The sequence below is a fragment of the Melopsittacus undulatus genome, chromosome 4, assembly GCF_012275295.1.
Source record: "Melopsittacus undulatus isolate bMelUnd1 chromosome 4, bMelUnd1.mat.Z, whole genome shotgun sequence".
In the NCBI taxonomy this organism is placed as follows: domain Eukaryota; kingdom Metazoa; phylum Chordata; class Aves; order Psittaciformes; family Psittaculidae; genus Melopsittacus; species Melopsittacus undulatus.
Window position 1 is genome coordinate 88,322,484 of NC_047530.1, and position 25,529 is coordinate 88,348,012.

The following is a 25,529-nucleotide window of genomic DNA, read 5'->3' on the forward strand; positions in this document are numbered from 1 at the left end:
CTCCTCCCCCCCAAATAAAATCAACCTGCTCAAAAGCCATACTGGAAAATCACCAAGTCAGAGAGCTTCCTACAAGTGGAAGCCTCTGCTCAAGCAGCAGGGAGGTGCAGGCAGCATTGGGAGAGGCATGGGTCAGTGCAGGATGGTGGAGCGGCTGCAACTGGTTTGTCTCTGGCTTTGTCCTTTCCTTGCTGAGTCCTTGTCGTCAAGAGGCTGCTGCAGATTCCGAGTCCTCAGTTTCTTCAGGGTTTGTTTTTCTCCTTTTCTCTTTTTCTTTTTTCTTTTCTCTTCATTTCTTTTCTCTTATTTTTTCTTTTATTTTTTCTCTTTTCTCCTTTCTTTTCCTTTTCTCTTCCTTTCTTTTCTTTTTTCCTTTCTTTCCTTTCTTCTTTCTTTTTTCTTTTTTTCTTTTCCTTTGTTTACTTCTTTCTCTTCCTCTTTTTTTTTTCCTTTTCCTTCCTTTCTCTTTTTTTCTTTTCCTGTCTTTTTTTTTCTTCTTACATGAGATGAAAGGAATCGGAGTCCCGGGGCACGGGGAGGTGTGGAGGGGAGGGTGGAAGGGAGCCTGGGTAGGTAGTGATGGGGCAGAGGGAGGGGATGCGACTTCACTCCACGTTGCTGCTGTCGAACGCGTGGCACTGCAGGTCTCCGCTCAGGTAGTCAGTCCCTGGCAGCTTCATGCCGTATTTGTCCACACACCAACATAACCCACGCTTCCGGCCGCGGGAGGGCTTGCACTGCAGAGACAACCAAGGGCAGAGATCAGGAGCTGGCCACCAGACACCGTCTGGCTCCCTTGTGCTTGAGACCAGGATCACCCCTGCGCTTTGCCCCTTTCAACTCGGCAATGCAATCTGCCGGGTAGGACCTAGTTCCTGCTCTCTGCTTTCAGCACATCTCTATCCTGGCTGCTAATTCATCCAAGGGCTCTCTGACTTTTCCTCCTCTCTAAAAAGCTCCTTCAGGATGCTCGCTTCAGGCCAAATGGCACATGAAGCCACCAGTAAGGCCACCCACCACTAAACATGCCTCCCACACCAGCCTAGCAGAGGAAAACCTCCATACTTTCCATCCAGCACAGCAGCAGAAAAACCCTCCCTGCTTACCTGTTTCCTCTTATAGAAGCCCTTTCGGTCGCAATTGGGGAGGTGGACCGCACGGGGGACCATCCGCTGGCTGCTCTTCAGCTCCTGCAGGGATGCCTCCATGTGCCTGCGGCAGGGACCCTGACAGCAGGGAGAAGATGGAGTGTGAGAAGGGGAGAACCTCATAGCAAGCCTCCAGCTGCAAATGCCCCCAGGTCCCCTGTCCCCACACTGGCACATGCTCCTCAGGAGGACAAAGCCTTCCCACAGCCCCCTGCCAACAGGAGCCCATGGAAGGAAGGTGAAGGCACCCACCAGCTCAAACTCCTGCCGGAGCTCGGGGATGACGACACGAGGATGCGCTGTGTTCTCCGCCATGCCCACAAACTTAGCCAGGGTCAGCTTCTTACGGCGGTCCTTCTTCAGGGCCTCAGCCTTGAGCTCGGAGAGGCGCCCATGCTTGGGCCGGTAGGCCTTGGGTGGGTAGGTCTCCTCTGTCATCTCCGACGTGGTTGGCTCCTCATGCTCTCGGGACTCCCGTTCTGGAAGAGAAGGGGTATCAAACTGTCAGGTCTCCATCAGCTGACTGGGGCTTGCCTTGGCATAGAGAGCCTCCTGCCCAACCCCAGAGGACATCTTTGCACCAGGCAGGATAGGAGCAAGAGACCAAATAAATCACTTTCCCAACTGCTGCCTACAGCCCTGGCTTTATCCCACTGTGTGGGACTTGGCATGGCTTTTGTGTGATCCTCAAGCTCAGAATAAGAAGGTGTCTGAGGGCATGGAAGAGTTGGGAGTCTAGGATAGGCTCCTACGTATAACACCACCATCGTTTGCGGTGTTTCTCTCACACCCAGTAAGGACCAGATAAAACACAAAATGTGGCAGAAAAGCCCCTCTCTAGCCATGGTGAGAGGATTAAGTGACAAATTCACACTCCACCCAGCCTTGAGATGGAAGAGCAAAAGCCAGGGATGCTCAAAGATGCGACAACTGCAAAGTCAAGGTCAATCACACAGCAAAGCCACTGTCCGGCTGGGCAGACACTTCAGCAGCAATGCCAAAGACGTGGCTGACAAGTGCTGGGATCTCCTGGGAATTCCACTTGCAGCCCCACGCTGACAGGACTGAACTAGCCCCTGTCTGCTGGCACGCACTAAACAGCCAGCAAAGCCTGGGGTGACAGCAAAGCTGCCTGACTGCAGTTGCCACCAATGGTACTGACAGCACGTTTAGGCTCTGTCCATGGAAGTTGCCTTTCTATAGATCCCTCGGACTGCCCCAGTGTGACCTGTGCCGGCGGGATGCAGGCAGGGGCACTGCGTGGTTATATATAGGAGCAAGCTAGTGACAGTCTAAACTTAGATGACTTGTGACATTTAGTACAGCCACCAGAGTGAAAAAGGGTTATTTCTGGACTAAATTGGAATAGTTTAAAGCTCTTGAGGCTCCTGCTCTCCCAGCTCCTGGTTCCCAGGAACCCTGAACTAACACAGGCTTGTGCTAGGGCTGGCAAGTGAGCACAGGGAAACCCACAGCAACAGAAGGAGAATCACAGAGCCACTGAACTTCCTCCCTGCAAGGCATCTCCCATGACTCCAGTGCCAGTGAACGTGGCTCATTCCCTCCTGCAACCCTATGGTGAAGTCAGCTGGGAACCAATTTTGCCCCTCCTACCAACATCACTGTTGGAACAAAAGAAAAAAGCTCAGGATGAGAATAAAGACAGATAACCTCCCTCCCCAACAAGGCAAACAGGAGTCTCCCTGCTGACCAGCTGCTCCCCGGAGCCCAGATGCCGCCCAGGGGGAAGGCGATGCCTCTGCCCCACCGGGCTGCGCTGGGGATGCCCGGTGACAGGGGACCGACAGGCACAGACAGGGACAGGCGCGCTGCTCAGCGGCAGATGGCAGCATTGGCCCGTCACACACATCGCAACGGGGGCTTGGAGGTGGCCCAGGGGACAGGCTGATCACTGGGTCCTCAAGCCTTCCACGGCTCCCAGTTCTCTTCTTCCTCCTTGCCAAGGTGAATCTGCCCTCTCCCTGCAGAACCCAGAAGTCTTCCACGGCCACTTATTTGTCAAAGCTGCACTTTTCTTTGTTTTCTTCCACAAGAATAGCGCTGGATCAGCATCTCAGACTCAGCACCCTCCTAACTGCCCACACCACTTTAATGACTCCATGCACCATCCCCAGGACTCACACATCTCTCCAGGACAGGGTCCTCTTGCCATTTTGCCCCACGATGTGCATATGCCTGGGGTTTCTTTCTTGCTGCAGGACTCAAAGGCCCTACAGGTCAGGGCTCCTCTATTATAAGGGGATGGCAGACAAGGGATAGGGAATAGATTGTTGTAACTGGGAATGATCTTGTTCTCCAGGAAATGTCACTGTACAAGGTGCAGCAGAAGTGAACGCTTTGCCTCAAAGAAGTTGCGGCATTCAAGGTCTGCAAAGAGACCGGAGACAGCCGCAGTGACTAAGCCCTTCCACGGCAACGAAGCATGCTGTGATCTGTCCCGGGAATCCCCTCTGGCACGCATTGCCAGAGCCACAGAAGGCAGAGCCAGGGCATCTCCTGACCATAATTAAGGGCAGGATTCACACCGGGGCAGGCAACCCTGCAATCACACAAGAGGGACACAGCTCATTACCTCTGCAATAACAAACACGAAAGGCACAGCTACCTAGGCAAACCTAAAATAACAAACAAGGCAGTGAGGGTCAGTCAGAAAAACAGCACAGGGTGTCCAGTCCCCAGGACTCGAGGTGCAATGGGCGTTTGCAGCAGCTCACCCTGCTCACATAGTCAGCAGCTTCAGCCTCTGCAAGCACTTTATTTCCCTGCTTCCTTCAAGCTGCCCCAGGGCAAGCTGGGGACTAATGTGGAGCCTTTTCAGCAAGGGGAGATGAGAAGGAGCCACAGGAGCCCAGTGGTCTGCAGAGGGAGCTGAGGGCTAACATACATGGAAAGCTGCCTAGCTCCTAGCCGGAGGCCAGTGTGGAACCAAAAAGGCACCTGGAAAAGACCCTCTTCACCCTCCCTGGCACCCACAGGTCAAGCAGCAACACAGCAAGGGATGTGGTAGGCCTCCTCTGTCTGCTGCTCAGCAGTGGTGTCTAGTTCAGGTCTTTAATTCCCAGCGAGAACCCCATGGATGCCTTGGAGGGATCTTTTTCATCCACCCTCTGATGATTTTTATAGCCTAATTTCTTCCAGCAACAAAGCTGAAGCACTCCCTGCTCACACACCTATCTATTCCCTAATTTGATACTAACAAGCCAATTTTGACAAATTGAAGGGCAGAGGTCTCTTGACACAGAAGCTCCTGACAAGCTCTGGGCAGCTGGTGAGGGACCTTGCTGATGCCAACATGAGAGGGAAAGGCAAAGCCAGGGCGCACTGCACCCTGCAGTGCCCCCCTTTGCCTCCTGGCTGGATCATCTGCATCAACCAGCAGCCAGGACCAGACATGCTTGTCAGCATCTCCAGAGCCCCTACACTCATCCTCACCCTCCAGCTTGTTCATTAACCTCCATATGCCACCCTGGCTGGCTCGTGGCAGGCAGCATTGGCACCGCTGCGCCTCTACTCCTGAGGAGATGCCAGCAGCAGCAACTCCCAGTTTCCCCAAAAGAGCCCTAATTGTGCCTGTCTGAGACTGAGGAAGGAGGCTGGGGCTCCTCCTCCCTTGCTGTCGGCATCTGGCCCGCTGCACAGCCCTTTTCTGCCTGCTCCCACCCACCTTGCCAAATCAGCAACTGGGTTTTAGGCAGGCAGCTCTTTGCAGAGGCAGAGCATGCTGCATGTCTCTATTTAAGCTATGGGCACAAGGCATTGGCAGGAAAGCCCTGCTCACCCTGTTCCCAGCCCGGGGACACTGGGAAGCAGGAGGTAGCTTTCACACCTCCATCCCTTCTCAGGAGGAAGTCCCAGGCTCACTGGCCACACGGAAGAATGACATTGCTGGCCAAGACAAGGATGCTTGGTTACCCTGGAGATGAGACTTGGGCTGAAGCCACCTGAAGAGGATGTTGACTGTACAGCCAAAGCAGGAGACTAAACTCAAATCAAAGCCAGCCTGTGGCTTTTTGTCTGATCTGATGCTGCAGTGCCCATGGAGGGCCCAGGGAAAAAAGGGTGCGCATCTGCATATGGTCCTGACACAGGCTAGGCCAGAAGGACTGTGATGTAGATGTCCAAATCCGTGCAGGCTCCCACGAGCCCTGAGAGACAGAAAATAGTCATAGAAGAGCATGGACTGTCCTCTGTCCCATGCTGAGGGCACAGTCGTCTCCCCACTCTGGACTGGCCAAGGGTTGCTCTCTAGCAGGAGCCATTTCCAACCCATTCACTCTGCCACCACAGAAAGGATGCAGTGTAGCAAAATACCAGGCACAGTTCTGGAAAGCTACAAACTGCTTCTGTCTGTCTGGCTGCTGTCCTCAACAGATACCACCCAGAGCAGCCAGGGCACCTTCCTGCATCTGGGCCAAAACCCAACCAGGGTGCTTCCATGATTCAGATGTGTTGGAGATGTGTGAGCTCACCACAGGGCAGGGGTGTGTGTTCACACGTGGGTGCAGGGCATGTGGGAACACTACCTCCCTGCCTGCTGACTTTACAGAGCAGAGCAGGAAGCTTTATCCAAATGGCTGGATCTTCTGTAACATGTTTTCATTGGTTTCTGGCAGAAAGGCAGGAAAAGTATCTTATTGACTGTGGCTGGTAATTAATGATCCATGCTTGTTACTTCCACAGCCCACTGCTAGAGAACTTGCTGTCCTGTTCAAACACCCCCCCCAAAAAAGCCACATACACCTTAAGAAAAACAAGCACAACCATAGCACAACCTTGCTGAACAGCCCTCTTGATTATTATCATGATTATTACTATTTACAGTGTAAGCACTAACATAACACACTGCTTGAGCAGAAAGCTGTTGTAGAACGACTTAGCGGGGATCTCAATTAAACCTCTGGCATAGGAATGACAAACGTCACTGGTGGAGACCTTGAGAAGTTTCCCTGTCCTTCCTCTGTCCCCAAACTCAGCCATCTCTGTTCAGAAGTTCTCACTAGAAGATGGAAACCAAGCCTTACATCATCCAGCGTTGAAACATTGCTGGTTATAGAGCAGTCTCCCACTGAACAGCACAGTGCAACAGTGCACAGTATGTCCACTCTCCAATGCAGGAGGATTTACCCCCAACATTAAGTGCTACCTCCCAGTATGCCCATGAAGGGCATACCCCCAGCTGCAGGACTTCACGAGTAATGCCACCACCCCACTTTTCCTTTGTAAATCCTTTTCTCTTTGTAAATTTGGGCCCTGGTGGCAGCTGTCTTTGGATGACCCCAGTTTCCACCCCATTGCTGCTTACAGCATGGTGATTTCCAAATCTGTCTGGGTGACCTCTGACATTCGTCTTTCTTTTTGGAGGGAGGGAAAACATTTTGGGATAACACACTTAGGCAGCTGGTGCTGGTGATGGAGAAAGGAAGAAACTTATGGAAGAGGCAGAGAGAGAGAGGGAGGGATTTTTTTCTGCAGTTCCCACTGATCAGGACCCCAAAGTGCTAATCAGAACCAGATCTGGTCACTCCCTCTGAGCTTCACCCATAACAACAGCTCTCCAGCACAAACAGATGCAGACTCCTATCTACGGTGGCTCCATTATCTGCCCAGCCCCATGCTGGCTGCTTGTGTCTTCTTGCTGGACTTTACACACACATGCAGGCAGAGGCAGTAAGTGCTGAACTCAGTTTTTGTCTTCTTCGCTGCACTTGCCAGAGGGGCAGAATCCTCCCATTTCTCCTTCCTCACCCATCCTTTATGATACTGCTTCTTGCTGGACAATGTAAAGCAGCTTCCTGGGCTCCCTGTAGCTGGGAGAAGAGGAATGTCGGTGCTGTCCCTGAAATCAGCGTTTTACTGCAAATCACATTAGAGGTGTACCTATTTTTCTTCAGTCTTGGCCTTATACAGAAGTCTGTGCTCAGGACCCTGGCTGGTAAAAACGCTGCTCATGCATTTCACCCAGCTGCCCTCCCCACTTGTCCCCACTCCAGAAGAGGGGATGTACCAGACCTACACCAAAACCTCCTGGGATGGGCAGGCAAGTTCTTCTCCAGCCTTGACATGTCTTGCCCATGACAGCAAAATAAAGATCCCTCCCTCCCGGTCAGCACACAGGGTCAGCCGCTGTGTTTGCATGCTCAGAATGCAGGCAGGGCAGGGATGCGGAGAGAGGAGGGTCATCTCATCTCATCTTGCGCCCTTTGGCAGCTGGAGAGCACAACTGAGCAAAAGCATTCCTGAGCTCCCTGGAGGCCACAGGGATCAGCCTAGAAGGGAGCTTTCACTGCCCTAATGAGGAAGAGCTCATTTACAGTCCCACTGCAGGCACAACCCTAGCACAGCAGTGAATGACCCCCAGCCCTGTGCACAGCCCTGCAGGGTGGGCAGTGGAGCCGGCTCAGGTGCTGTGCCTGGGGCTGGGGCCACTGAGCCCAGATCACCGCCCTGGTGAGGTCAGGCAGTGATCTCAGGCGCCCGCCCAGCCCAAGGCTGTCTGGCGCCCACCAGAGAAGGAGCAGCCAGGGCTGGGGATGCAGGCTCTGGCCAGTCGCCTGCTAGCCCAGGGTGTTGGCTGCTGCAGAGCCAGCTGCTATGTGCCTTGGACTTTCAACGAACTTTTGTGCTTTGGTGGGGCCTCGGCAGCAGGCCGGCATGGCTCATGCAGCAGGGACTGGCGAGGGAGCACGCTGGTGATGCTTGCAGGCAGTGAGACTGGGAGGAGACACCACACACTGAGAAGGATAGGAAAACAGCAGCCCTGCCTGGACTGCCACCCTACATTCCACTAGTCCCAGCAATGTGCAACAGGCATTTATGACAGATCTGGGTTAAATAACGCCCATGTACTAATACAGAAGTGTCTGGGCTATGCTGGATGGCTAAATTCCATGTCTAACTCATTGCAGAGATGCTGCACCCTTCAAATTGTGACCAGCTCCATCACTTGGCTTGAGTGCTGATTTTAGGGTGGAACAACATGTCTCTAGAGGCTGTAGTCTCTCCTCCTGTGCCTCCAATGGTCACTCTTAGGCTTCCAAAGATCTGAAGTTAAGAAAGATAAATCCTACAACCTATTTAGTACTGGTCCCTTTGCAGTCTGTTACATAGCTCTTATGGGCAGCAGTGACAAACTATTTTACAGGCATAGGGGTGGTGGTAAGAAAACCCAGACCCTGTGTTCTTCACTGGGAATTAGGTATCCCAACAAATGCCAAAGGTGGCAAATCACCTTTGTGATTTGCAGAGCATAGAAAGAAGTCTTTAGCAGTCAAGCACCATGAAGTGTCCACAAAAACATCAACTATACCCCACCATGCCTAGTCCCCTGCAAAGACATATGATCAGAGTCCAAACAGTCCATGTCCCAAAAGCCATACAAGCTTGTGGAAGACAGCTCTGGAATATTCCAGTACATTATATCCCTGTGACAGCATTCTGAAAGTTGCTGGAACATCACTCTCTTGTTCCACAGAGACACCTTTTAAGAGAAGGATATGGAACAGCAGGATCAGGCTCAGAAAAGAGGTGAAAAAGCTGCTAGAGGGCTGGAAGGACTCAACCCTAGGTTAAGACTTATGTCCATTTTATTAATCCAAGAGCCAGAAAGATGCTTGGGAACAGCTCAGGAATACCTTACAAGCTTCAGAGAACAGGGACGGATAGCAGAGAGATGTGCTACATGGCTGTAATGTGTACTTTTTTGAAGTTATTGTTTGGACTTTGCTGAACTCTCCTGGAAGACCAGCTCTTTCTCAGGAGAGTAATGTCTCCTCAGCAGAAACCTGTGGATGCAGATTCTGCTGCATCAGGCAGGGCTCACCTGCAGAGCGTGAATATCAGGTGCTTGGGCTGCCCCCAGGTTCACACAGGATTCATGGGAAAGGGAGATCATCGTCCTGATGACCTCAGTGTCCTCATACAGAGCTGGATGGGGGAGAAATACAGCTCAGTATGTGGGAAAGTAGCTCTCAAGGGAACCAGCTCATGTTTTGGTCTACGCTGGAAGCGCAGAGCCTATCTGTAAGAACGGATCTCTGGGTCAGCACCACTTCTCTGCAGTGCCAGCAAGTGCCATGGAAGTGGGAAATATACAGTTATGGGAACTGGAAGTGTAAAGAAGGACCTGTGTTGCTGTGTGCCAAATGATGCTTTCCTGAGTTGCCCTTTCTTGATGCAGCCACAAAATAAAACTCCCTGGGAGCAATTCCCCAGTGTAAGGAGAAAAGCAGGTTTAGAAACGAGGAGCTCCATAATGTATAGGAGCTCCCTATACATTGTTAGATGTTAGTTTGACAGACTTTAAGCATCCCTGCTGTGCTGGAAGAGCCAAGCATGGGCACTAGCTGGTGGGCTCAGCTGCTTCTGATTTGGGATGTACAAGCAAGGACTAGGGCTCACCGAGAGGTGTTGTCTTTGATCCATCTCTTTCTCTCCAGAGAGCTCCCAAATCTGGCTATGATCAATTCTCAGCAAAGGCTATAGCAAACGGAGTTTGCAATGCATATACATGACACACCAAGACTAGGTAAGGGTCTGGGTCAACAGGCTGCATGGCCAGAGACTTGACTCTCACTGACAATCATTTTTATGCAAGAGAGAATCCAAACTGTCTAACCATTAAAAGAGTTGGGAAACTTTTCAGAGCTTTTCCCTCTGGTAAGAACATGAACAAACATCCATCCATTTCAATTAAATGAATGCTGATCATGCAAAATTGCAGGCACTCTGTTTCTAGATAGCTGCTGGTATCAGCCTGACATTTCCTGAACAAAGTTATCTTCCAGTGAACTGAACTGCCAAGTGGAGGGGAAGGAAGCATTTCAGGATTAGATTTACATCAAGAAGCTCCTGTTGCTGATGCACTGATGATAGGAAGATAAAACATATTTCCTTCACATCATCTGGAGACTGCAGATGTTCCCCATTCCATATGCTGAAACTGCATAAGAAGCTGAGAGCTGAATTGAAGAATGGCCAAGAGAAATCTAAATAAATCATCTTTCAATATCATAGTGACCAAGACATATTCTTCCTTCCTGAAAGGATGAAATAATTCGTCTTCCTTAGTCTTGCATCTTTTTCAACAAATCCATCCTAGTGGCATATTCCACTGGTTGTTATAAAGGAGGCAAAAAACCCACCAGGCTGTCATGGAATTAAGAGCAGAAAAAAACGAAGACAGAAAACTCAGGGAAGAAGACTGCATGACAGTGTCTGTCCAACTGACAGTAAAGGTGAGGAAAATGTGAAGTAACTCTTAACAGCATCACTGAATTGTTTACCAGTAGTTTTTCCATGGGGCTTACCTGTGTCATAAAAAGGAAACCCTACTTAGAAAACACACATGCTTTCAAATCTTCTGAATAGAAACAAAAGAGTGCAAACTGCTCATCTGGCCATCAGAGATCACTTGGAAAAAATCTTGCCGTGTCCTTTAGAAAGAAGGAGGTGAGATGGGTTGAAAGAGAACTCCAATAGTATCCATCAACTACTATTATTATATGAGAATGAAGAGGACATGGGGACTTCTTTGGATGCAGGCAGCTGTACAGCAGTGATGGAGGAAATGTCACCAAGGAAAAGATTAGGTAACTTTGGTCTCTTGGACTATGTGGGGTCTGTTTCTAAAACTCATCTGAAGGTTGGTGTCAATACATGTGAGCTGTCAAGAAGCCTGGACTTGAAAGCAGGATGCTGCCAGGACGCTGATCACTGAAACTCAAATCTGACAAATCATTGTAGAGCCAGGTGCTTAGAAGACCTTAGAAGCATAACCAAGAAGACTGTTGCTGGTGGCTATTAAAAGCTTGGGATATCACTGTGGATATTGTAGCAATACTATGAACACTGTGCAACTAATGGGAAGACTGTATTAAAGGAGATGATCCTGAGAAGAAGATGTACTGTGAAAATAGCTACTACAGTTTATGCTAAGCTCTCTGGCTTGCTTACGGATGAAAGTGGCTTTTGCCTTTTGGTCAGGGTTTTGAATCTGATTTAGTTTTGTATTAAGCAGAAGCTTTTAACAACTGACTTACTGGAACTGAATCCAGGAGGTGCTGCTCTCGCAGGAGGCTGGTAGTCTCCATCAAAAGATCCATCCCCACTTATGTTACATATAGCAGCCAGTAACTCGAAGATCCAAGAAAGCCAAACCCTTTGCTTGCCCCAAAGAGAGGTGAGGGCACATCAGATGGAGTCTGCAGATGCACCTGTATCAGGTGCAGGGTGAGAACTGGTGGAACACCACAAGTATTTCAGGTGTACAGCTGTGATTGCAAACTCCAGCCTAACCTGGATTAATTTCTAGGCCCTCAGCCTGACTTTCAGAGTTCTGCCTTAAACTAGATGGAAAAGATGTGTGAGATCATCCATTGCTCAACTCTGTGTCAGCACCAGATGACACAGTGTCACATGTACTGTCCAACCTGACTTTTATGAGTTCCGAGCTATGAGATTTCCACCTCTGCCCCCAGGACTCCCTTCTACTTTCTTAATGGTTCCTTCTCTCAGAAAGCCTTCACCTGGAGTAGGCCTGCCTATTATTTAATCTCTCAGTCCACATAAGCACTACCACAAAGAAGTAGCAGAAGTTTGATGTTCACACTCTGACAATTCTGATAAGCAGTAACTTGCCCAAGTTTGATCCTGGCAGATGACTCTTGTCTCTCCTAACCATTTCCCTCCTTACACTAGATCACCGCATACCAGTAAACCAATTCCCTTTGGTCCAACACAAAGCAAAGATGCTTTTCAATATTAAAAAATATGTGTCCTTTGATGGAGCAAAGGGTACAGACCTCCAGTTTGCCAGAGGGTTATCAAGTCCAAAACCTTTTTGGAATGATAAAATCCCTGTTGCACTTCTTAGTTCTTCCGGCCACCTCAAGCCACCTCTGCTATTACAAAACCAAATAACTGAACACTGAAATGGTTATGAAATGATGCAGTAAAATTTCACCCATTTCTGCTATTTCTTTAGGAAAGCAGAAGCCACAAGTCAAATGCCACTGTGTATTTAGACATTATTAAGACATAACTGTAGCAGCACCATAACTCACTGCTGGACAGGTATAAAAACTATGCAGTCCCTCCCTCACAAAACTTCTTTTCCAGTATCTCTTTTAAATGAAAAAATGAGAGGTAGGTTCTATAAGCCAGTTGTTCCCTGGCTTGCTTAATTACTAGACTTTTTTTTTTCATTAGTACAATGCATAACATCTGATCTCTTAAGCATGAATAATAAACGGATCTGTTGATTTCTCTTTGGAGGTTGAATCCTATCTGACTCTGCAAAAAGAAAATATTTCTATTAGTTTTCTACAAAAGGAATTATGACTATTGGCCAACTTTGCACCCAAAGTTACCTTTAAGACACATTCCGTCTCTTGGTTAGCTAAAGGATCACTTCCTGAAGTATCTCTCAGGATTATCTTCTTGCTTTAAATAGCAACCAGACCAGTTATCTCCATCAACATAACAATTATCTCCATCAGTCAGCCAGCTGTGTCCATCCAACAGGCAAACAAGCCAACATCCCTCAAGGTAGACAGCTGCTAAGAGCTTTCCAATCCTACCTAACCCAACATAATCTTCTGCTTTGGCCTTGCAGACCTTCAACGACTGAGGTGTCTGGCTCCCATGGAGGAGGTTAGCTGCCCCAGTCTGTGATGCTCTGGTGCTCAGCATCTTGCAGGATCAAGCCCTGCCAGGCTAATAGGGAATGATGTGCCATTTTGTGGTGGTGGGTATTGACACCCCCTTCCCAAATTCTGCATGAAAGAGGCAGTACCACTGGGGTGGAGGCATCTGGAAAAATTGTGAGAATATCTGAGGGTTCTACAGAATAAGGGTATTAGTGAGAGCAAGGCTTTATGCGTGCCACATAAGAAATGCCCACTGACTCCACAGGCATACATTTTAAGATGCCTCCTCAGGGTTTAGCCTGTCAAACAGATCTCTCTCCCCACAGGTGACGCTTGGACCTTCCTGCAGGCATTGCTCAGTGAAGGTGTGGTCTTCTAGCCAAAAGCTGGTATCTAAAAGATGTGGATTGATGGACAGTTAGCACACTTGTCCTGGAAAGATCATAGACAGGAGACCCATCCCAGCTGTTGAGAAACAGCTTCCTTGAGTTGCTTGAGAGCAAATTTGCCCACATCAAACCAACAAAAGTCCCAAATTTCTGCAAACACATTATGCTGGCTCCTGCTGGGATTAACTGCAAGCAGCAGAGTGACACTAAGGGGTTCCCTCAGATCACTAGCATCAAAGAGCCACCTCAAAACCAACATCTTGCTGAGAGCTGTCTTGGCTACACAGCTGAGGGAGTAGAGCATATCTTGTGAGGGTTGAGTGGCGAGAGGATGGGGACATCAATCCTTCATCACCAGATGTGATGTGAGCCTTCCAGAAGGGGCCAAGGCATGCCCAGTGATCTCAAACAGGCAACCCCCAGGGCCAGGATTTATGGAACAGCTTCTACCACACTCTGTGCCCCACAAGAGACCCAGTGTGGAGGCTCTTGCTATATGGACCCACTAGGTCCAGGTTTTAGGGGATCCCAGAATGCAGGCACCAAATATCCCTCCTCCTCCTTGCCAGCAGGGCTTCCTCATACTTTCAGCTACACCCGTCCTGAGGATAAACAGATAGTATCTATCTTTCTGCCTGTAAAAAATCTCCTTACAAATGACTAGGTGATTATTATGCTGGCTGCCAGTGAGTTCACCCAAGCCAAACTCTTTGGATCATCTTTGACTTGTGCATGCCCCATGTCTTCAGGTCCTGCTGCTTCCTCCTCCTCAGTGGTGGAGGTTATTTCTTCTGCCCTCAGCCTGTCACATCTTAGCAGCTTTGCTATCTTTTCCCAATTAAGTTTTTCTTACTTTCCCAAAGGCCAGTTGCTGCCTGGGCAAAGAGAAGTTTGAAGGGTCCCAGCTCCTTCAGTGCCCCCAGCATGATCGCCACTGATGCCACCAGGCACCACTGCCTTCTGCACATATCCTGCAGCCCTGGCATAAGGCAGGAGGTGGATTGGCTGCCCCCTGCAAACTGCAACCTCTCTTCATTTTCACTGGGGTATCTCTCAAGGTATTTAACTAATGTAGACTTGCTCTATCCCAAAAAACACAAGCCACTTCCAAGCACAGCGTGTGAGTGCTGATCCACACAGCTGTCTGGAAGGAATATCTTGCATCCATCTCCTTCCTTGCCTCCTGTTGTTTGATATGCTCACCTGCTGCATCTCATTTCTCAGCCCTCAGTGGGCGAATAGGGTAGGCTGGTCTGTATGCCAGTATCTAATCTTGATGTCAAAATACCGATGTGCTACTCGTAAGCAGAACCACTGCACCTATGAGAGGTTTGTGTGTGCTGCCTGGAAACCATTCTGCCCGAGAGACAAAAATGCTCCGTGTGTGTATCTGCACACATTAAACCATTGTGCAGGCATGTGTGGGTGTGTCAACAGGTACATGTGTGTGTATGTTCACAGGCATATCTTTCCCGTGCATGTTAATCCTGCTGCTCTGCAGCCCACATCGAGGACAGGTGTGTTCCAGCCAAATTCTCCATTTATGTCTGACCTTAAATCAGCACTACTAAGTGCTTGGTAAAAAAATACGCAGGATTTGCTGTGTCGTGGGCCCTTTTATCTCCCCTGTAACTGAACAGAGGTGAAATGAGCTGCAGCTGTTCTTACCAGCTCACCTGCTGAGCAGAGGAGGGGGTGGAGGTTCCTGCCCCCTTCCCAGAGTGCTTCCAGGCTTTCCAGTTTAGGTGAAGAGCACAGAGAACCATCCCCATTTTAAAAACTCCCACAGCTACTCTCACATCCGCAATGTCTTTCAGCCCAGCATGAGTAAAACTTCCAGCGGACGTTAGGAGGAAGCAGAGGACCACACTCTGTGCAAGGCAGTGCCTGCTTGCTTCTCCTCTTCTTCCTCCCTGTCTGCCCTGACACACGTGAGCCAGACTACACGACAAAAGAAACCTGGGCTGTCTTGAAGCTGGCACAAAACATACCCGAGCTCTCCTACTCCCTTCTTCTGGGCCTGAGGAGACACCTCTACCCGCAATCATGCAAACACTTCCAGTCGCACACAACTCTGGTCACACACTGACGTGACAAAGCTGCGACAGACATCTGGGCACAGGATACTGGTGCTTAAATACTGACAGGAGGAGGCACACAGCCACCTCTCAGGTTTGTGGGGGCTCCCATTTAAGGCCAGCCCCTGTTCTCCCCTGCAGAGAGTACAGTACAGGCTCTGGAGGGGCTCTCTTCATTCACCTGGTGCGGGTCCAGGCTGATAGCGCTGCACAGGAGCTGGGGACCAGATCTATTATGCACGCACGCACAGAGCTACGTTTTTTTCTCCGGTGAACTCTGCTGGCACCCGGCAGGAATTTCATTTGGATCAACTACTTAATATTCTCCCTCCTTCCTTTGAATCCAGGCTGCAGAAAAGTCTTTCCAGCCAAGGCCCCTCCTTTCCTGTTTGAACCACCCCATCCCTCCCTCCCCCGTACACACACCGCAGAAACCCGGCTCTTGCTGGCACCTGATGCATTTCACTTTTTTTTTTTAATATATTATTATTGTTGTTGAAACTTCAGATCAAAAGAAAAATGGAGATTTTCCTGTTTCGGATCTGAGGCTTTGCAGACCTGTTGCTACTAGCTTTTGCCTTGACAGCTCAGGAGCTGCTTCGCACAAAGGACCTGCTGCTTGTACCAGCCGGGTCCCTCCCTGAGCAACACATGGTTGCAAGACAGTGCATCCCAAGTGCCCCGCTCCCACGACCCCTGCCCTAACCTTCACCCTCACCATGGACCCCAGATCTCAGCTGCCCACCTGCCCTGCCACAGCCCCATTGCTCACTCCTGAAACCCTGCGTCCCTGAATGGGGAGCGCAGGAAGGATAAATGGCGCGGGGTGGGGGTGGGTGGCGGAATATGTTGGGGAGGGATGAAGGACTGCACCGAACACGAGCCGCAGGAAACTCGGGCTCGGCAGTGCTCCTCCTCCGCCTACTTCCAGCTGACGCAGCAAAGATGATTTTCTTAGGGCTAATTCTGCAACCCCCCTCCTTTCCCCTCCTGGTTATCGTTGGCTCACAGTTTCGTGCGGAAACTTGCCAAGTCTTGCTCGCTTTCTAGAAAGAGAGCAGGAATGAGAGAGGAGAAGGAAATATTAGACAACCTTTGTTTTTCCACAAGTCTTTTTAAGGGCAGCAGGCTCCAATCTATGCCCTCCGCTCCCCAGCGCTCAGCCTGACCTTGCTGTCTCAGCAAGAGGAAGTCTGGCAGGAGCATGGGGCAGAAAAATGGAAAGACGTGGTGTATTTCAAAGGAAACCTAAACAAAATAGAGAAAACCCAGAATCCTGCAGCCTGTGCCATAAATGAAGCTCATTCATGTTTTTTTACCAGGAACAGTCAATTATGACCATAATGTCTGGCTTTCAGTAAAGGACAGTTGTGCCAGGAAGGATTACAGGGACTGTCCCGTCAGTACCTACACATCGGTCTACTTAAAATGAGCCTTACCAAAGCCCTCTAATCCCACACTTTCTTTCATTTCTAACCTCTCAGCAAACTATGAACATATTCTGCTCAGTAGGTCCAGCATTTGCCAGTACAGCTGTGCCCAGCTTAAAGATGAGGAAACTGAGGCATGGTACCCAGGAGCATCTTGTACTCAGGCAAGACATCTGGTCTACATAAGAGCCAAGCCCAGCCTCCCAGGCTTGGGCTCTTGTAATACCGCTTGTTGCTTCTCCACCTCAACTATAAAGAGGAAAGCATCTGCGATTTTGAACTCTGTCAGTGCCAAGATCAGAAATAGATAGAAATGCAGTTTGATCTAGTCCTTGCTGCTGTCACATAGTTTATTTTGCAGAGTGCTGATTCTTTCTCGGCGGTTCGCAGCTCAGGCCAATTTTGGTCATTGATAGATGGGAGGGCCAGGCCAGCTTCCCCAGCGCATGGTCCCTGCATTGCTGGCCAAACTGGCAGAGGCCTGAAAGTTCAAGTCAAACTTAATTTCTTTCCTTGCCCCGTTGCTTAGGAACACGCCTATGAAAATATACTTTGTTCTCACACGCTACTAGTTGAATGCCAGGAGTTTTTTTCCTCTCCCATCCTCAAGAATTCCTCATTTATGTTTTGTTTCTTTTTTGCAATCTCACAAATCTCAAGAGGAGCCTGCTGGTCTCCCGCAGCTTCTTCCTGCAGCCTTTTGGATCCAGGCTCATCTCCCGGCTGCGAACAAAATCTGTCAAAAAGAGCCCCCTGCAGCGCTCAGGGAGTCCAAACTGGAAGTGCAGGTAGTGCCAGGGGGTGGTTTTGCAACCAACCTGCAATCTCTTTCCTATTCCTCTCCTTGTTCATTCAACAGGTGCTCCCCATCCCAACAAAACCAAACCCAGTGATATTACAAGGTTTTCATGCACAGCACCTGCTAAAGGACTAGTTTCCCTGGGAAGAGCAAAGCAGGTGGAACCAAGATAGATTCCTTCTGGGAACCAAGCACCACAGCTTTTTCAGGTGCCTTTGGTCTGCATGGGGCACCTCTGTCATGGGTGGAAAGATCAGCCCTTATCACCTCGGTGCTGCTCGGTTTCAGCTGCACAGCTTTGCCTTCCCGAACACAGCGCCTGCCCCTGGCTGTGCGCAGACACGCGCAGAGTAAATAAACACCGGGGATGATGCGCTCCCGGGTACTTCACATAGCTCTGCTGCCAGCGAGTTATTGACCAGCTTCCCGGGCTCCACGGCAGGAACGCAGCTCCTGGCTTCTCCCTGCGTGGGTCCCCTCCCAGCCCTCACCCCTTCCAGCTCCCCTTCAGAAAACCAAGCTCAGATTTGCTGTTTCTGGATGGCTTTAAGGGAGTTTGGACATTTGTTGTCATTTGAGGGAGAGGGGAATTTATACACACAGAAGTTGGTTTTGCTCTGAAGGATGGAGCGTAGCAACACAACCACTGCCTGTAAGCAGCTAAGGGGAAAAATAATAAAACCATCAAGATTTATTAGGTGCTAGGAAGGAGGAACGGATTCCCATTGCACGGGTACGAGCAGAAGCCTGCTAACAAGCAAAAATGAGTTTTTCATGGAACAAAAAAAAAAGGGGGGGGGCTCGTTTCTGTTTCTTTTTTCGCCGAGTGGTTCCCTGGTCCCCTGAGCGTGCAGACACCCTCCCTGCCTCCTCTTCACCATGTGGGAGAAATACAGATGTATTTGGAGAAGTAAAGGGAAAGCGTCCTTGCACAAGCTACAGGATCCAGAAACGGGAGTTAAACGAGTGCCAAAGAGGAGGAGTGCTTACTTTCATGCTTTTGTCATATGCAAGGTGCAAAGATTTCAGAAGCTTGGCTTTGCACTGGCGCTACCACACCAGCCTTCGTGCTTACTTTTAACCTGTTCTGATTATTAGCGACACTATCATTATTTTTTGCAGTTGCAGATCCCCTGCTCCTAATGAACCTGCTCTCTTCACCTCCCTGGGCTAAACCCCACTGCCCAACAAAGGCGTCCAGCAGTGGGCAGGCAGGAGGACAGGGCTGCAGTGATGGTGAGGGGAAAGTGGGAGTCTGAGCAACAAACCCCGGGGTGCTTGAGGACTTCGGGGATGGGGCAGGTGGTTGCAAGAAGGTGCCCTGCCCTCCGCTGTATGTCAGCCTGCAGAAGTCAATTTGGGCCCCACAGCAAGGTGGAAGATATGCTGAGAGAAAGGGGTCAGGGAGAGGGTGAGGATGGAGATGCAGAAAAGATGCAAAGGATGCAATGGGGGAAGGACTGGGATGCAGCTGTGACTAAGAGGGTGCACCTGGGAGGTGGCAGAAGAAAAGTTTTCCTTTGGGGACAGGGCAACCGAGAGGTGATAATTTAAGGGGGGTGGGGGAGGCTGTGAGATGATGCAACAGGAGGTTCAACAAGGGCATGGATGCAAAGGATGGGAAAGCAGTGGGGGGCATGGAAGAACAGCAAGGGGGTGGAACAGCAGCTGGAAAAGATGGAAAAGCAAATGGGAGGGGTGGAAGAGCAGCCAGAAAGATGGAAAAAGAAGGTTGAAAAGCAAGAAGGGGATGACAGAGCAGACAAGGGAAGTGGTGGTGGTGGAGAAGGAGCCAGAAAAGATGGAAAAGAACCATCGGGCTTTTAAAAGCTGCTGGTGGAAGGGGTGGGGAAGGAATGGGGAAATAGTTGGAAAGATGGAAAAGCAGCTGGGGTCTGTATATGTGTATGTGAGAGAGAGAAAAAAAAACAGGCAGAAAGATGTAAAAGTAGCCAGAAAGATGGAGAAGCAGCTGGTGGTGGTGAAGGGGAATGGAAGAGCAGCCGGGAAGGCAGAAAAGCACACGGCGGAGGAGGGGGGATGGAAGAGTGGGAATGGAAAAGCGAGTGGAAAAACGGGAAAGTAACCGTGAAGGCGGAAAAGCAAACGGGTGCATGGAAGAGCACCTGGAAAGAAGGAAAAGCAGCCGGAAGAATAGGAAGGCGGGCAGGGGGAGGGGGGCAGGGAAGAGCAGTCAGTGGGAGGGAGTAGAAAAGCCAGCGGAAAGATGGAAAGGGAGCCGGAAAGGCGGAAAAGCAAGCGGAGGGGACGGAAGAACACGCAGGAAGAGGGGGAAATGCAGCCGGGAGACGGTGGTGGGGTGGAAAAAGCAGGCGGGCAGACGGGAAAGCACCCGGGAAAGATGAGGGAGGGCGAGGCGGGCATCACTCACCGGCCTTGGCTTGCTCGCGGTAGCTCTTCTCGCTGAGGCAGACGGCGGTGCCGTGGAGCAGGGCGTGCAGCGGCTTCTCCTCGCCCTGCCGCGGGAGGCAGCGGAGCCCGCGGGCGCAGCGCTCGGTGTAGACGCCGCAGGGTTGGCCGGCGGGCAGGGCGCAGGTGAGGCAGCAGCCGCAGCCGGGCTCCTTCACCAGCTCGCAGCCCAGCGGCGGCGGCGGGCACAGCGACAGCGCCTTGCCGTCGCAGGGCTCGCACTGCACGAAGGAGCCCAGGCACCGCGACAGCCCCGGGCAGGCGCCCAGCAGCACCAGGAGCCGCAGCAGCATCGCGGAGGGGATGCTGCGGGACGGGGCGCTCGGAGTGCCGCGGGCGGGGGGCGGGCGGCGCTGGCTTCCCGCTTGCCCCTTCTGGGGCAAAAAAAAGGAGAAAAAAATAAATCAAGAAGTAAAGGGAGCGGAATGCGCAGCCCCTGCGTGCAGGAACCCCGCTCTGGGGTTTATTCTCGGGGTGCGAGACCCTCCTGCTTTGCTTTTGGCGTTGGGAGAGGGGGGGCCTCTAGGTTTGTTTTTTGTCTTTTTGTCCGTTTTTCTCCTTCTTTCTGCTTTTTCTCGCCTCGAAAGCGGGAATTCGCACAGCAATCTGCGGGAGCGCAAGAAGAAGAGGGGGAAAGGAAGGAGGGGGGGAAAGGGATCAAAGCCTGCAGGGGTTGCACAGCCTACAGGTTGCAGGGGGAGGCGGAGGGGAGCAGGGGGGTTTGGGGAGGTGGGACGGCGGTTTCACACACTCACGCACACACACACTCTTCCCAAAGGGCTGGGAGGAGGCAGGGTGGGAAGGGAGCAAAGTTCCTTGAAAACCAGTGTCCTGCTATTAATGCATCAAAGCAGTCAAGAGGGGTAGAAAAAGAGAAACCCAACACGCAGCAGAGGGAAGAGGGGATGCAAAGCTCCCCTTCCCTCTCTCTTCTTCTGCAGGAAGAGAAACAGTCCCTCCCGACGCAGCGAAGTGCTGGGAAGCCTGGTATGAAGCAAAGTTGTGTTTCGATCGGCTCTGTTCAGCCCTCCCGCTTTCCTCTTCCAGGATTTGCAAAGGCAAAATAAAGCCAAAAAAAAAAAGGAAAAAAACTAGAAAAGGCAGAAAAATTAAAAATATAAAAAAGAAAAGTTTTCTGCAAAGTTGGAGTGTTTTGTTGCAAAGTCTGCAGAGGAGCGGTAAAAAACAGGGGAAGGGGGGGAAAAAAGAAAAAAAAAAGGGAAAAAAAATCCACTTTGTAGATCTCCCAACACTTTTCCCCTGGAGAAGTTTCTAAAGAGACTGAATACTGCAGAACAGGCTGTCTTTTAAATAGACTGCCCCTGGCTGCCTGCCAGCCCCTCGCTGCAATTTGAGATCCCAATGACACCTCAGCTTGACTAGGTGCCAGCAGCGAGGGCCCTATCAGTGCGCACTCGAGCCGGTGGGGGTGGGGAGCGCCGCTCCTGACTTCTGGGCTTCAAACCCCGGGCACTGATCAAGGATAATATTATGAGGAGAGACAAGGGGAGGAGGAGGAGGGGGAAGGGAAGGCGAGGATGGGGAGGGGAAGAGAAGAGGGGGGGGGGAGAAGTTCATATCTTCACGATTTAATCAAAGGAGAAAATGAGAAAAGTGGTTGCAATTGGGTTGCACAGCAGCCTGGGCTGTGGGGAGTCAGGGAAGGAGAGGTCAGGGCTCTGCATTTGGGGGTGAGTTAGTAGGGCCTGATCCTGCCTCAGCTGTATGCTGTGCTGGTGGGGCACGGACCTCCAACTGCTGCCTGGGGGGCTGGAGGCCATCGGAGCGGGGATGGGGGGCACCCACCTACCCCTCAGCTCCCAAGGTGAGCACAGGAGGGAGATGGCTGGATGCACGCCAAGGAGCTGCTCTTGCCTGCCCTGGCCTGGGAAGGAGCCTTTGTGTGTGTGCAGGGTGCCCAGCTCGCCTCTTCTGCCCCTCTGCCCAGTGCCAGGGTGCGCCCATGACACTGCCAGACAGGAGGGGTTAACCCCGCCGGACAGTGAGCAGGAGAGAGGGCTGGCCTGCTTGTAAGAACTCTTAGATTCCTCTGTGGAAAAGTTCGCTGTTGCTTAGGGCATGCCAGAAAACAAGGGGAATTTTGCCATGTGAAGTCCACTGTGCACGTTTTAGCTCATTCTTCTGTCTCTTGCCCTGCACAAAGTGGGGAGGCAGAAGGGAAGAAAAAGCGCTTTGCAATGCTCATCCTCTGTCCTGGGCAGCGTGGGGTTGTTGTCTTTTGTTCCACCGCTGCATACCTAAGGGTTACAGCGCTTCGGGCCGTGGTCCTTCGCACTTGCCTCCCTTAGTGCTCATGCATTGCTAGGAGCGGGGAAGCTGGAAGCGTGGGGAGGGGAATCTCCAGCATTGCGGTGTGCGGCCTGCCCCGGCAGCTGTGCACCGGGTGTTACACCTGGAGCAGGAGGATGAGTTTAGCCCGCCGGCAGGAATGGCAGAGCCAAGAGCTACGGGTTCGCTCAGGAGCGCAAGCACAGGGCTATCGACCGGGCAGTGGGAAATTAAAAGCGATCAGACAGTTCGTGGTGAGGTTTGCATGCGATTCAAGTCTTCCCCAACTCTTCCGCATGTGCACACACTCCTCCAAAACCTCATATTCCACAGGTTTCTTTTTAGATCAGTCATTTATGCAGCTGCATTTCATGGATTTTGCCACTAGAATGCACCCTTATCTATGGTAAGAGAAGAGATGGTTGCTTAAAAGCGTTAACTCCTTCTTCTCCAAAAATTTAACTCAAGGCTTTTTTTGCACCTCTGAGGTGTTCCTTGTTTTACTGCCTTCCTACCCCGTGTGGACTGTGTAGTAAAGATCAACTCTCTCCTGTTCTTCCCTCCTACCCTTAAAAGAACCCCAAAAGTTGCATTTCTAAGCCTTTTATTTTTTCTTTCTACCAAGAGGGTTTCCAGAGGTTTTATTTAATACTACCTTAATCTCTGCTTAGAGCACAGTTAACTGGAAAAATAAATAAATAGAAAAGCATGCTTAAGGTAAGAAAAGCAATCCCTTAAGACTTTATCTAGAAGTGATTTAAAATGGTTTCTTCAGTTGACATGACTTTCACAGCATATTAAGTACATGCTGTTGCTGATTTTCATGAGTATCTGCCACTGATCTGAATGGGTGCTTTGCAGAAAGCAGCACTGGGCAGAGAGCGAGCACTGTTCACCTGGAGATCTGGAAGCACTTTGTGGAAGGTCTTAGGGTAGGAGGGAATTTGCTTTCCTCATTCTGTTTCCTACCCCTTAAGAAACAGTGTGCCCTGTATATTAATACCTGCTATGGAGACAGTGAGAGTTTCTGGAGGGCTGGAGGAGAGGTTTCACTCCCACTCCAACCTGCAAGACACGAAATGGTGAGGCGTGTAGAGAACTGCCTCCATCGAGCCCAGCTGCAAGCCCTGGCACAGGAAGCTTGGGCACGGCTGGATTGCCGTGGGGCAGAGATCCTGCAAGTTATCCCTAGGGAAGATGCTCTAATTTAGGGCTGTCCAGGAACTTTCTCCTGGGCTTTCAGAGCAGGCAGAAATCCAGGAGGTGTGAAGTTGTCCTTTGGCCACCCTCATTTCACTCCTGTGCTGTGCCATGAGGACATTCACCTACAAAAACACACCTGGAAACCAAGTCATATCCTCAATCTGAAAATGACAAGTTTTTAGCTATGAGATGTGCCCTGGTGGCAGGTTGTCTCCCACATTATGAAACTGGTCTCAGCTATGGGAATCATGGGGCTACTACCTGTATTGAGCCACTGAGCCCAGCAGTTGGGATGGAGTTGCAGATGACCTCCTGGTGCATGCTGTCCCTGATCTTCACAAGGGCTGTCTTTTCGGCATCCTATGCTGACACCAAAAAATACCCACTACCCTGGGAAAACAAGACAGCAACAGGGCAGTGTGCAGCGTTCGGCTGGTCGTGAGCTGTCGGAGAGCTTGCAGCTAACAAAGATCACATTTCTCCTGGCTTGTGCTCTTCCAAGGCAGATTGCAATCGTGTTTTATGTTTGCAAGTCATACTTTCTTATTCTGGGGGAGTAAAGAGAGAGTGTTCAGAGGAAACCAAGGTTTCTGTTAGTGTCTTCTAATATACTTCATTGCTCCATGTGTTACATATGGCTGTGTTGCAAAAAGAGAATTAATTATTTGGACAGCAGTTAACTGTTCTTTACATCTCAGATACGTCACACTTCATTATGATACTCTGTAATGTGCAAAAGCACTGACTTTTAAGAGTAAGATAAAGAGGATAGAACATATGCTTTAATCAGTTTGGGCTAATCTGTGTGTTTTGGAGGCACTTAGAACATCAAACAAGTTCAGGCAATCTAGAAAGATTAAGAGCTGAATCACAGATACAAGTATGAGGTTTTTTTTCTTACTCCTTCCAAAACCACTGTCCAGTTTGTGTAGATCTGAAACTCATTAGCAAAATAATGCTTATACAGGAGAATAAGTAGGTTGTGAAACCAGGTGCATGAAGCATCGTCATGAAAATGAGCCAATATTTTATCTTTGGAAGGAAAAATAACAAGTTCCCAAAGTGGAACTGATGGGGCAAGTCTGAGGCAGAAGTGCAGAAAGGAAAGATGAGCAGCAGCCCATGGTGCAGATACCAACACAGTGTTTCACTTTGTGTAGAGACTGGGTTGAGTGTCAGAAGTAGAACGCGATTTCTTCCCAAGATATTTGTCCTTTCCTTGGACAATGCCTTCTTACTTGCGATGATAACCCCAGAAAATGTTTGCAAGCTTCACACTGGGAGCCCCTTTCCAGCAGGAGCCAGCAGCCCGTCCTGCATCATTGGGTGTAGTAGAGCTAGCGAGGGCTAGGTGGCATAGTGGATACGTTGGAGAGTCACCTCCAAGGACTTCCACATCCAGCAAGGGCTAGGCTGAATGAATTTATCTCTTAGCAAGCAGCTTTCTGTGTCATTAAAAAAACAAAGCAACCGATGCTTCCAGTGAAGACAGCATCAATGTTTTGCTTTCTAACATGCCTCATGGGGGTATCAATTTTAAACCGCATGTAGAAATGGAGTCACCCCCACCAGCTCAGAGCCTGGGTGTTCTGCAGGGCTGTGTTGGCTCTGTTTCATGTTATCAAGGCTTGGCTGCCAAGATTTCCAGTGGTGGCTGGTGACTCTGGTGTCTTCACCTCCCTATGCCTCACCTGAGTTAGCTTGTGAGGTGAGGGGATTTGGCAAGTGAAGGACATCAGATCCCGAGCATTGGGATGTCTTTGGAGCCTTTCACAAGGACTGAAACATGAAGGTGATGCTGGATGTTTAAATGGTAGAGACAGAAGTGGCTCAAGAGACAAATTCCTCTTGCCTGAGCACAGTGCAAAATGAGTTTTTTTCTGCTAATGGGGAAGACAGATGCTTCGTCATAAGCAGACAACAGAGGTTCCCCTTTGCACCTTCCCAGCTGGAGTGGAGAGCAAAGGTCATTGCATTGCTGGTGGCTCTCAAAGGACTGCAGAGCAGTCCCTGAGCATGAGGCAAGTGGCTGTGTCCCTACTAGAACACATGCATGGCCCAACAAGTGGGTGCTGCAACTCTCCCACCATCCAGCCA

The 25,529-nt window shown here is 50.3% G+C and overlaps 1 protein-coding gene across 1 annotated transcript; it reads right to left on the bottom strand.

Moving 5' to 3' along the window:
• Positions 1 to 437: 437 nt before the first annotated feature.
• Positions 438 to 21,207, bottom strand: IGFBP5 (insulin like growth factor binding protein 5). The gene is made up of 4 exons (XM_005154072.3): positions 19,903 to 21,207; positions 1,401 to 1,627; positions 1,107 to 1,226; positions 438 to 737 (listed from the first exon to the last, which is right to left on the bottom strand). The coding sequence occupies exons 1-4, from the start codon at positions 20,231 to 20,233 to the stop codon at positions 606 to 608; spliced, it is 810 nt and encodes a 269-aa protein (XP_005154129.3). The 5' UTR covers positions 20,234 to 21,207; the 3' UTR covers positions 438 to 605.
• Between the last annotated feature and the right edge of the window lie 4,322 nt (positions 21,208 to 25,529).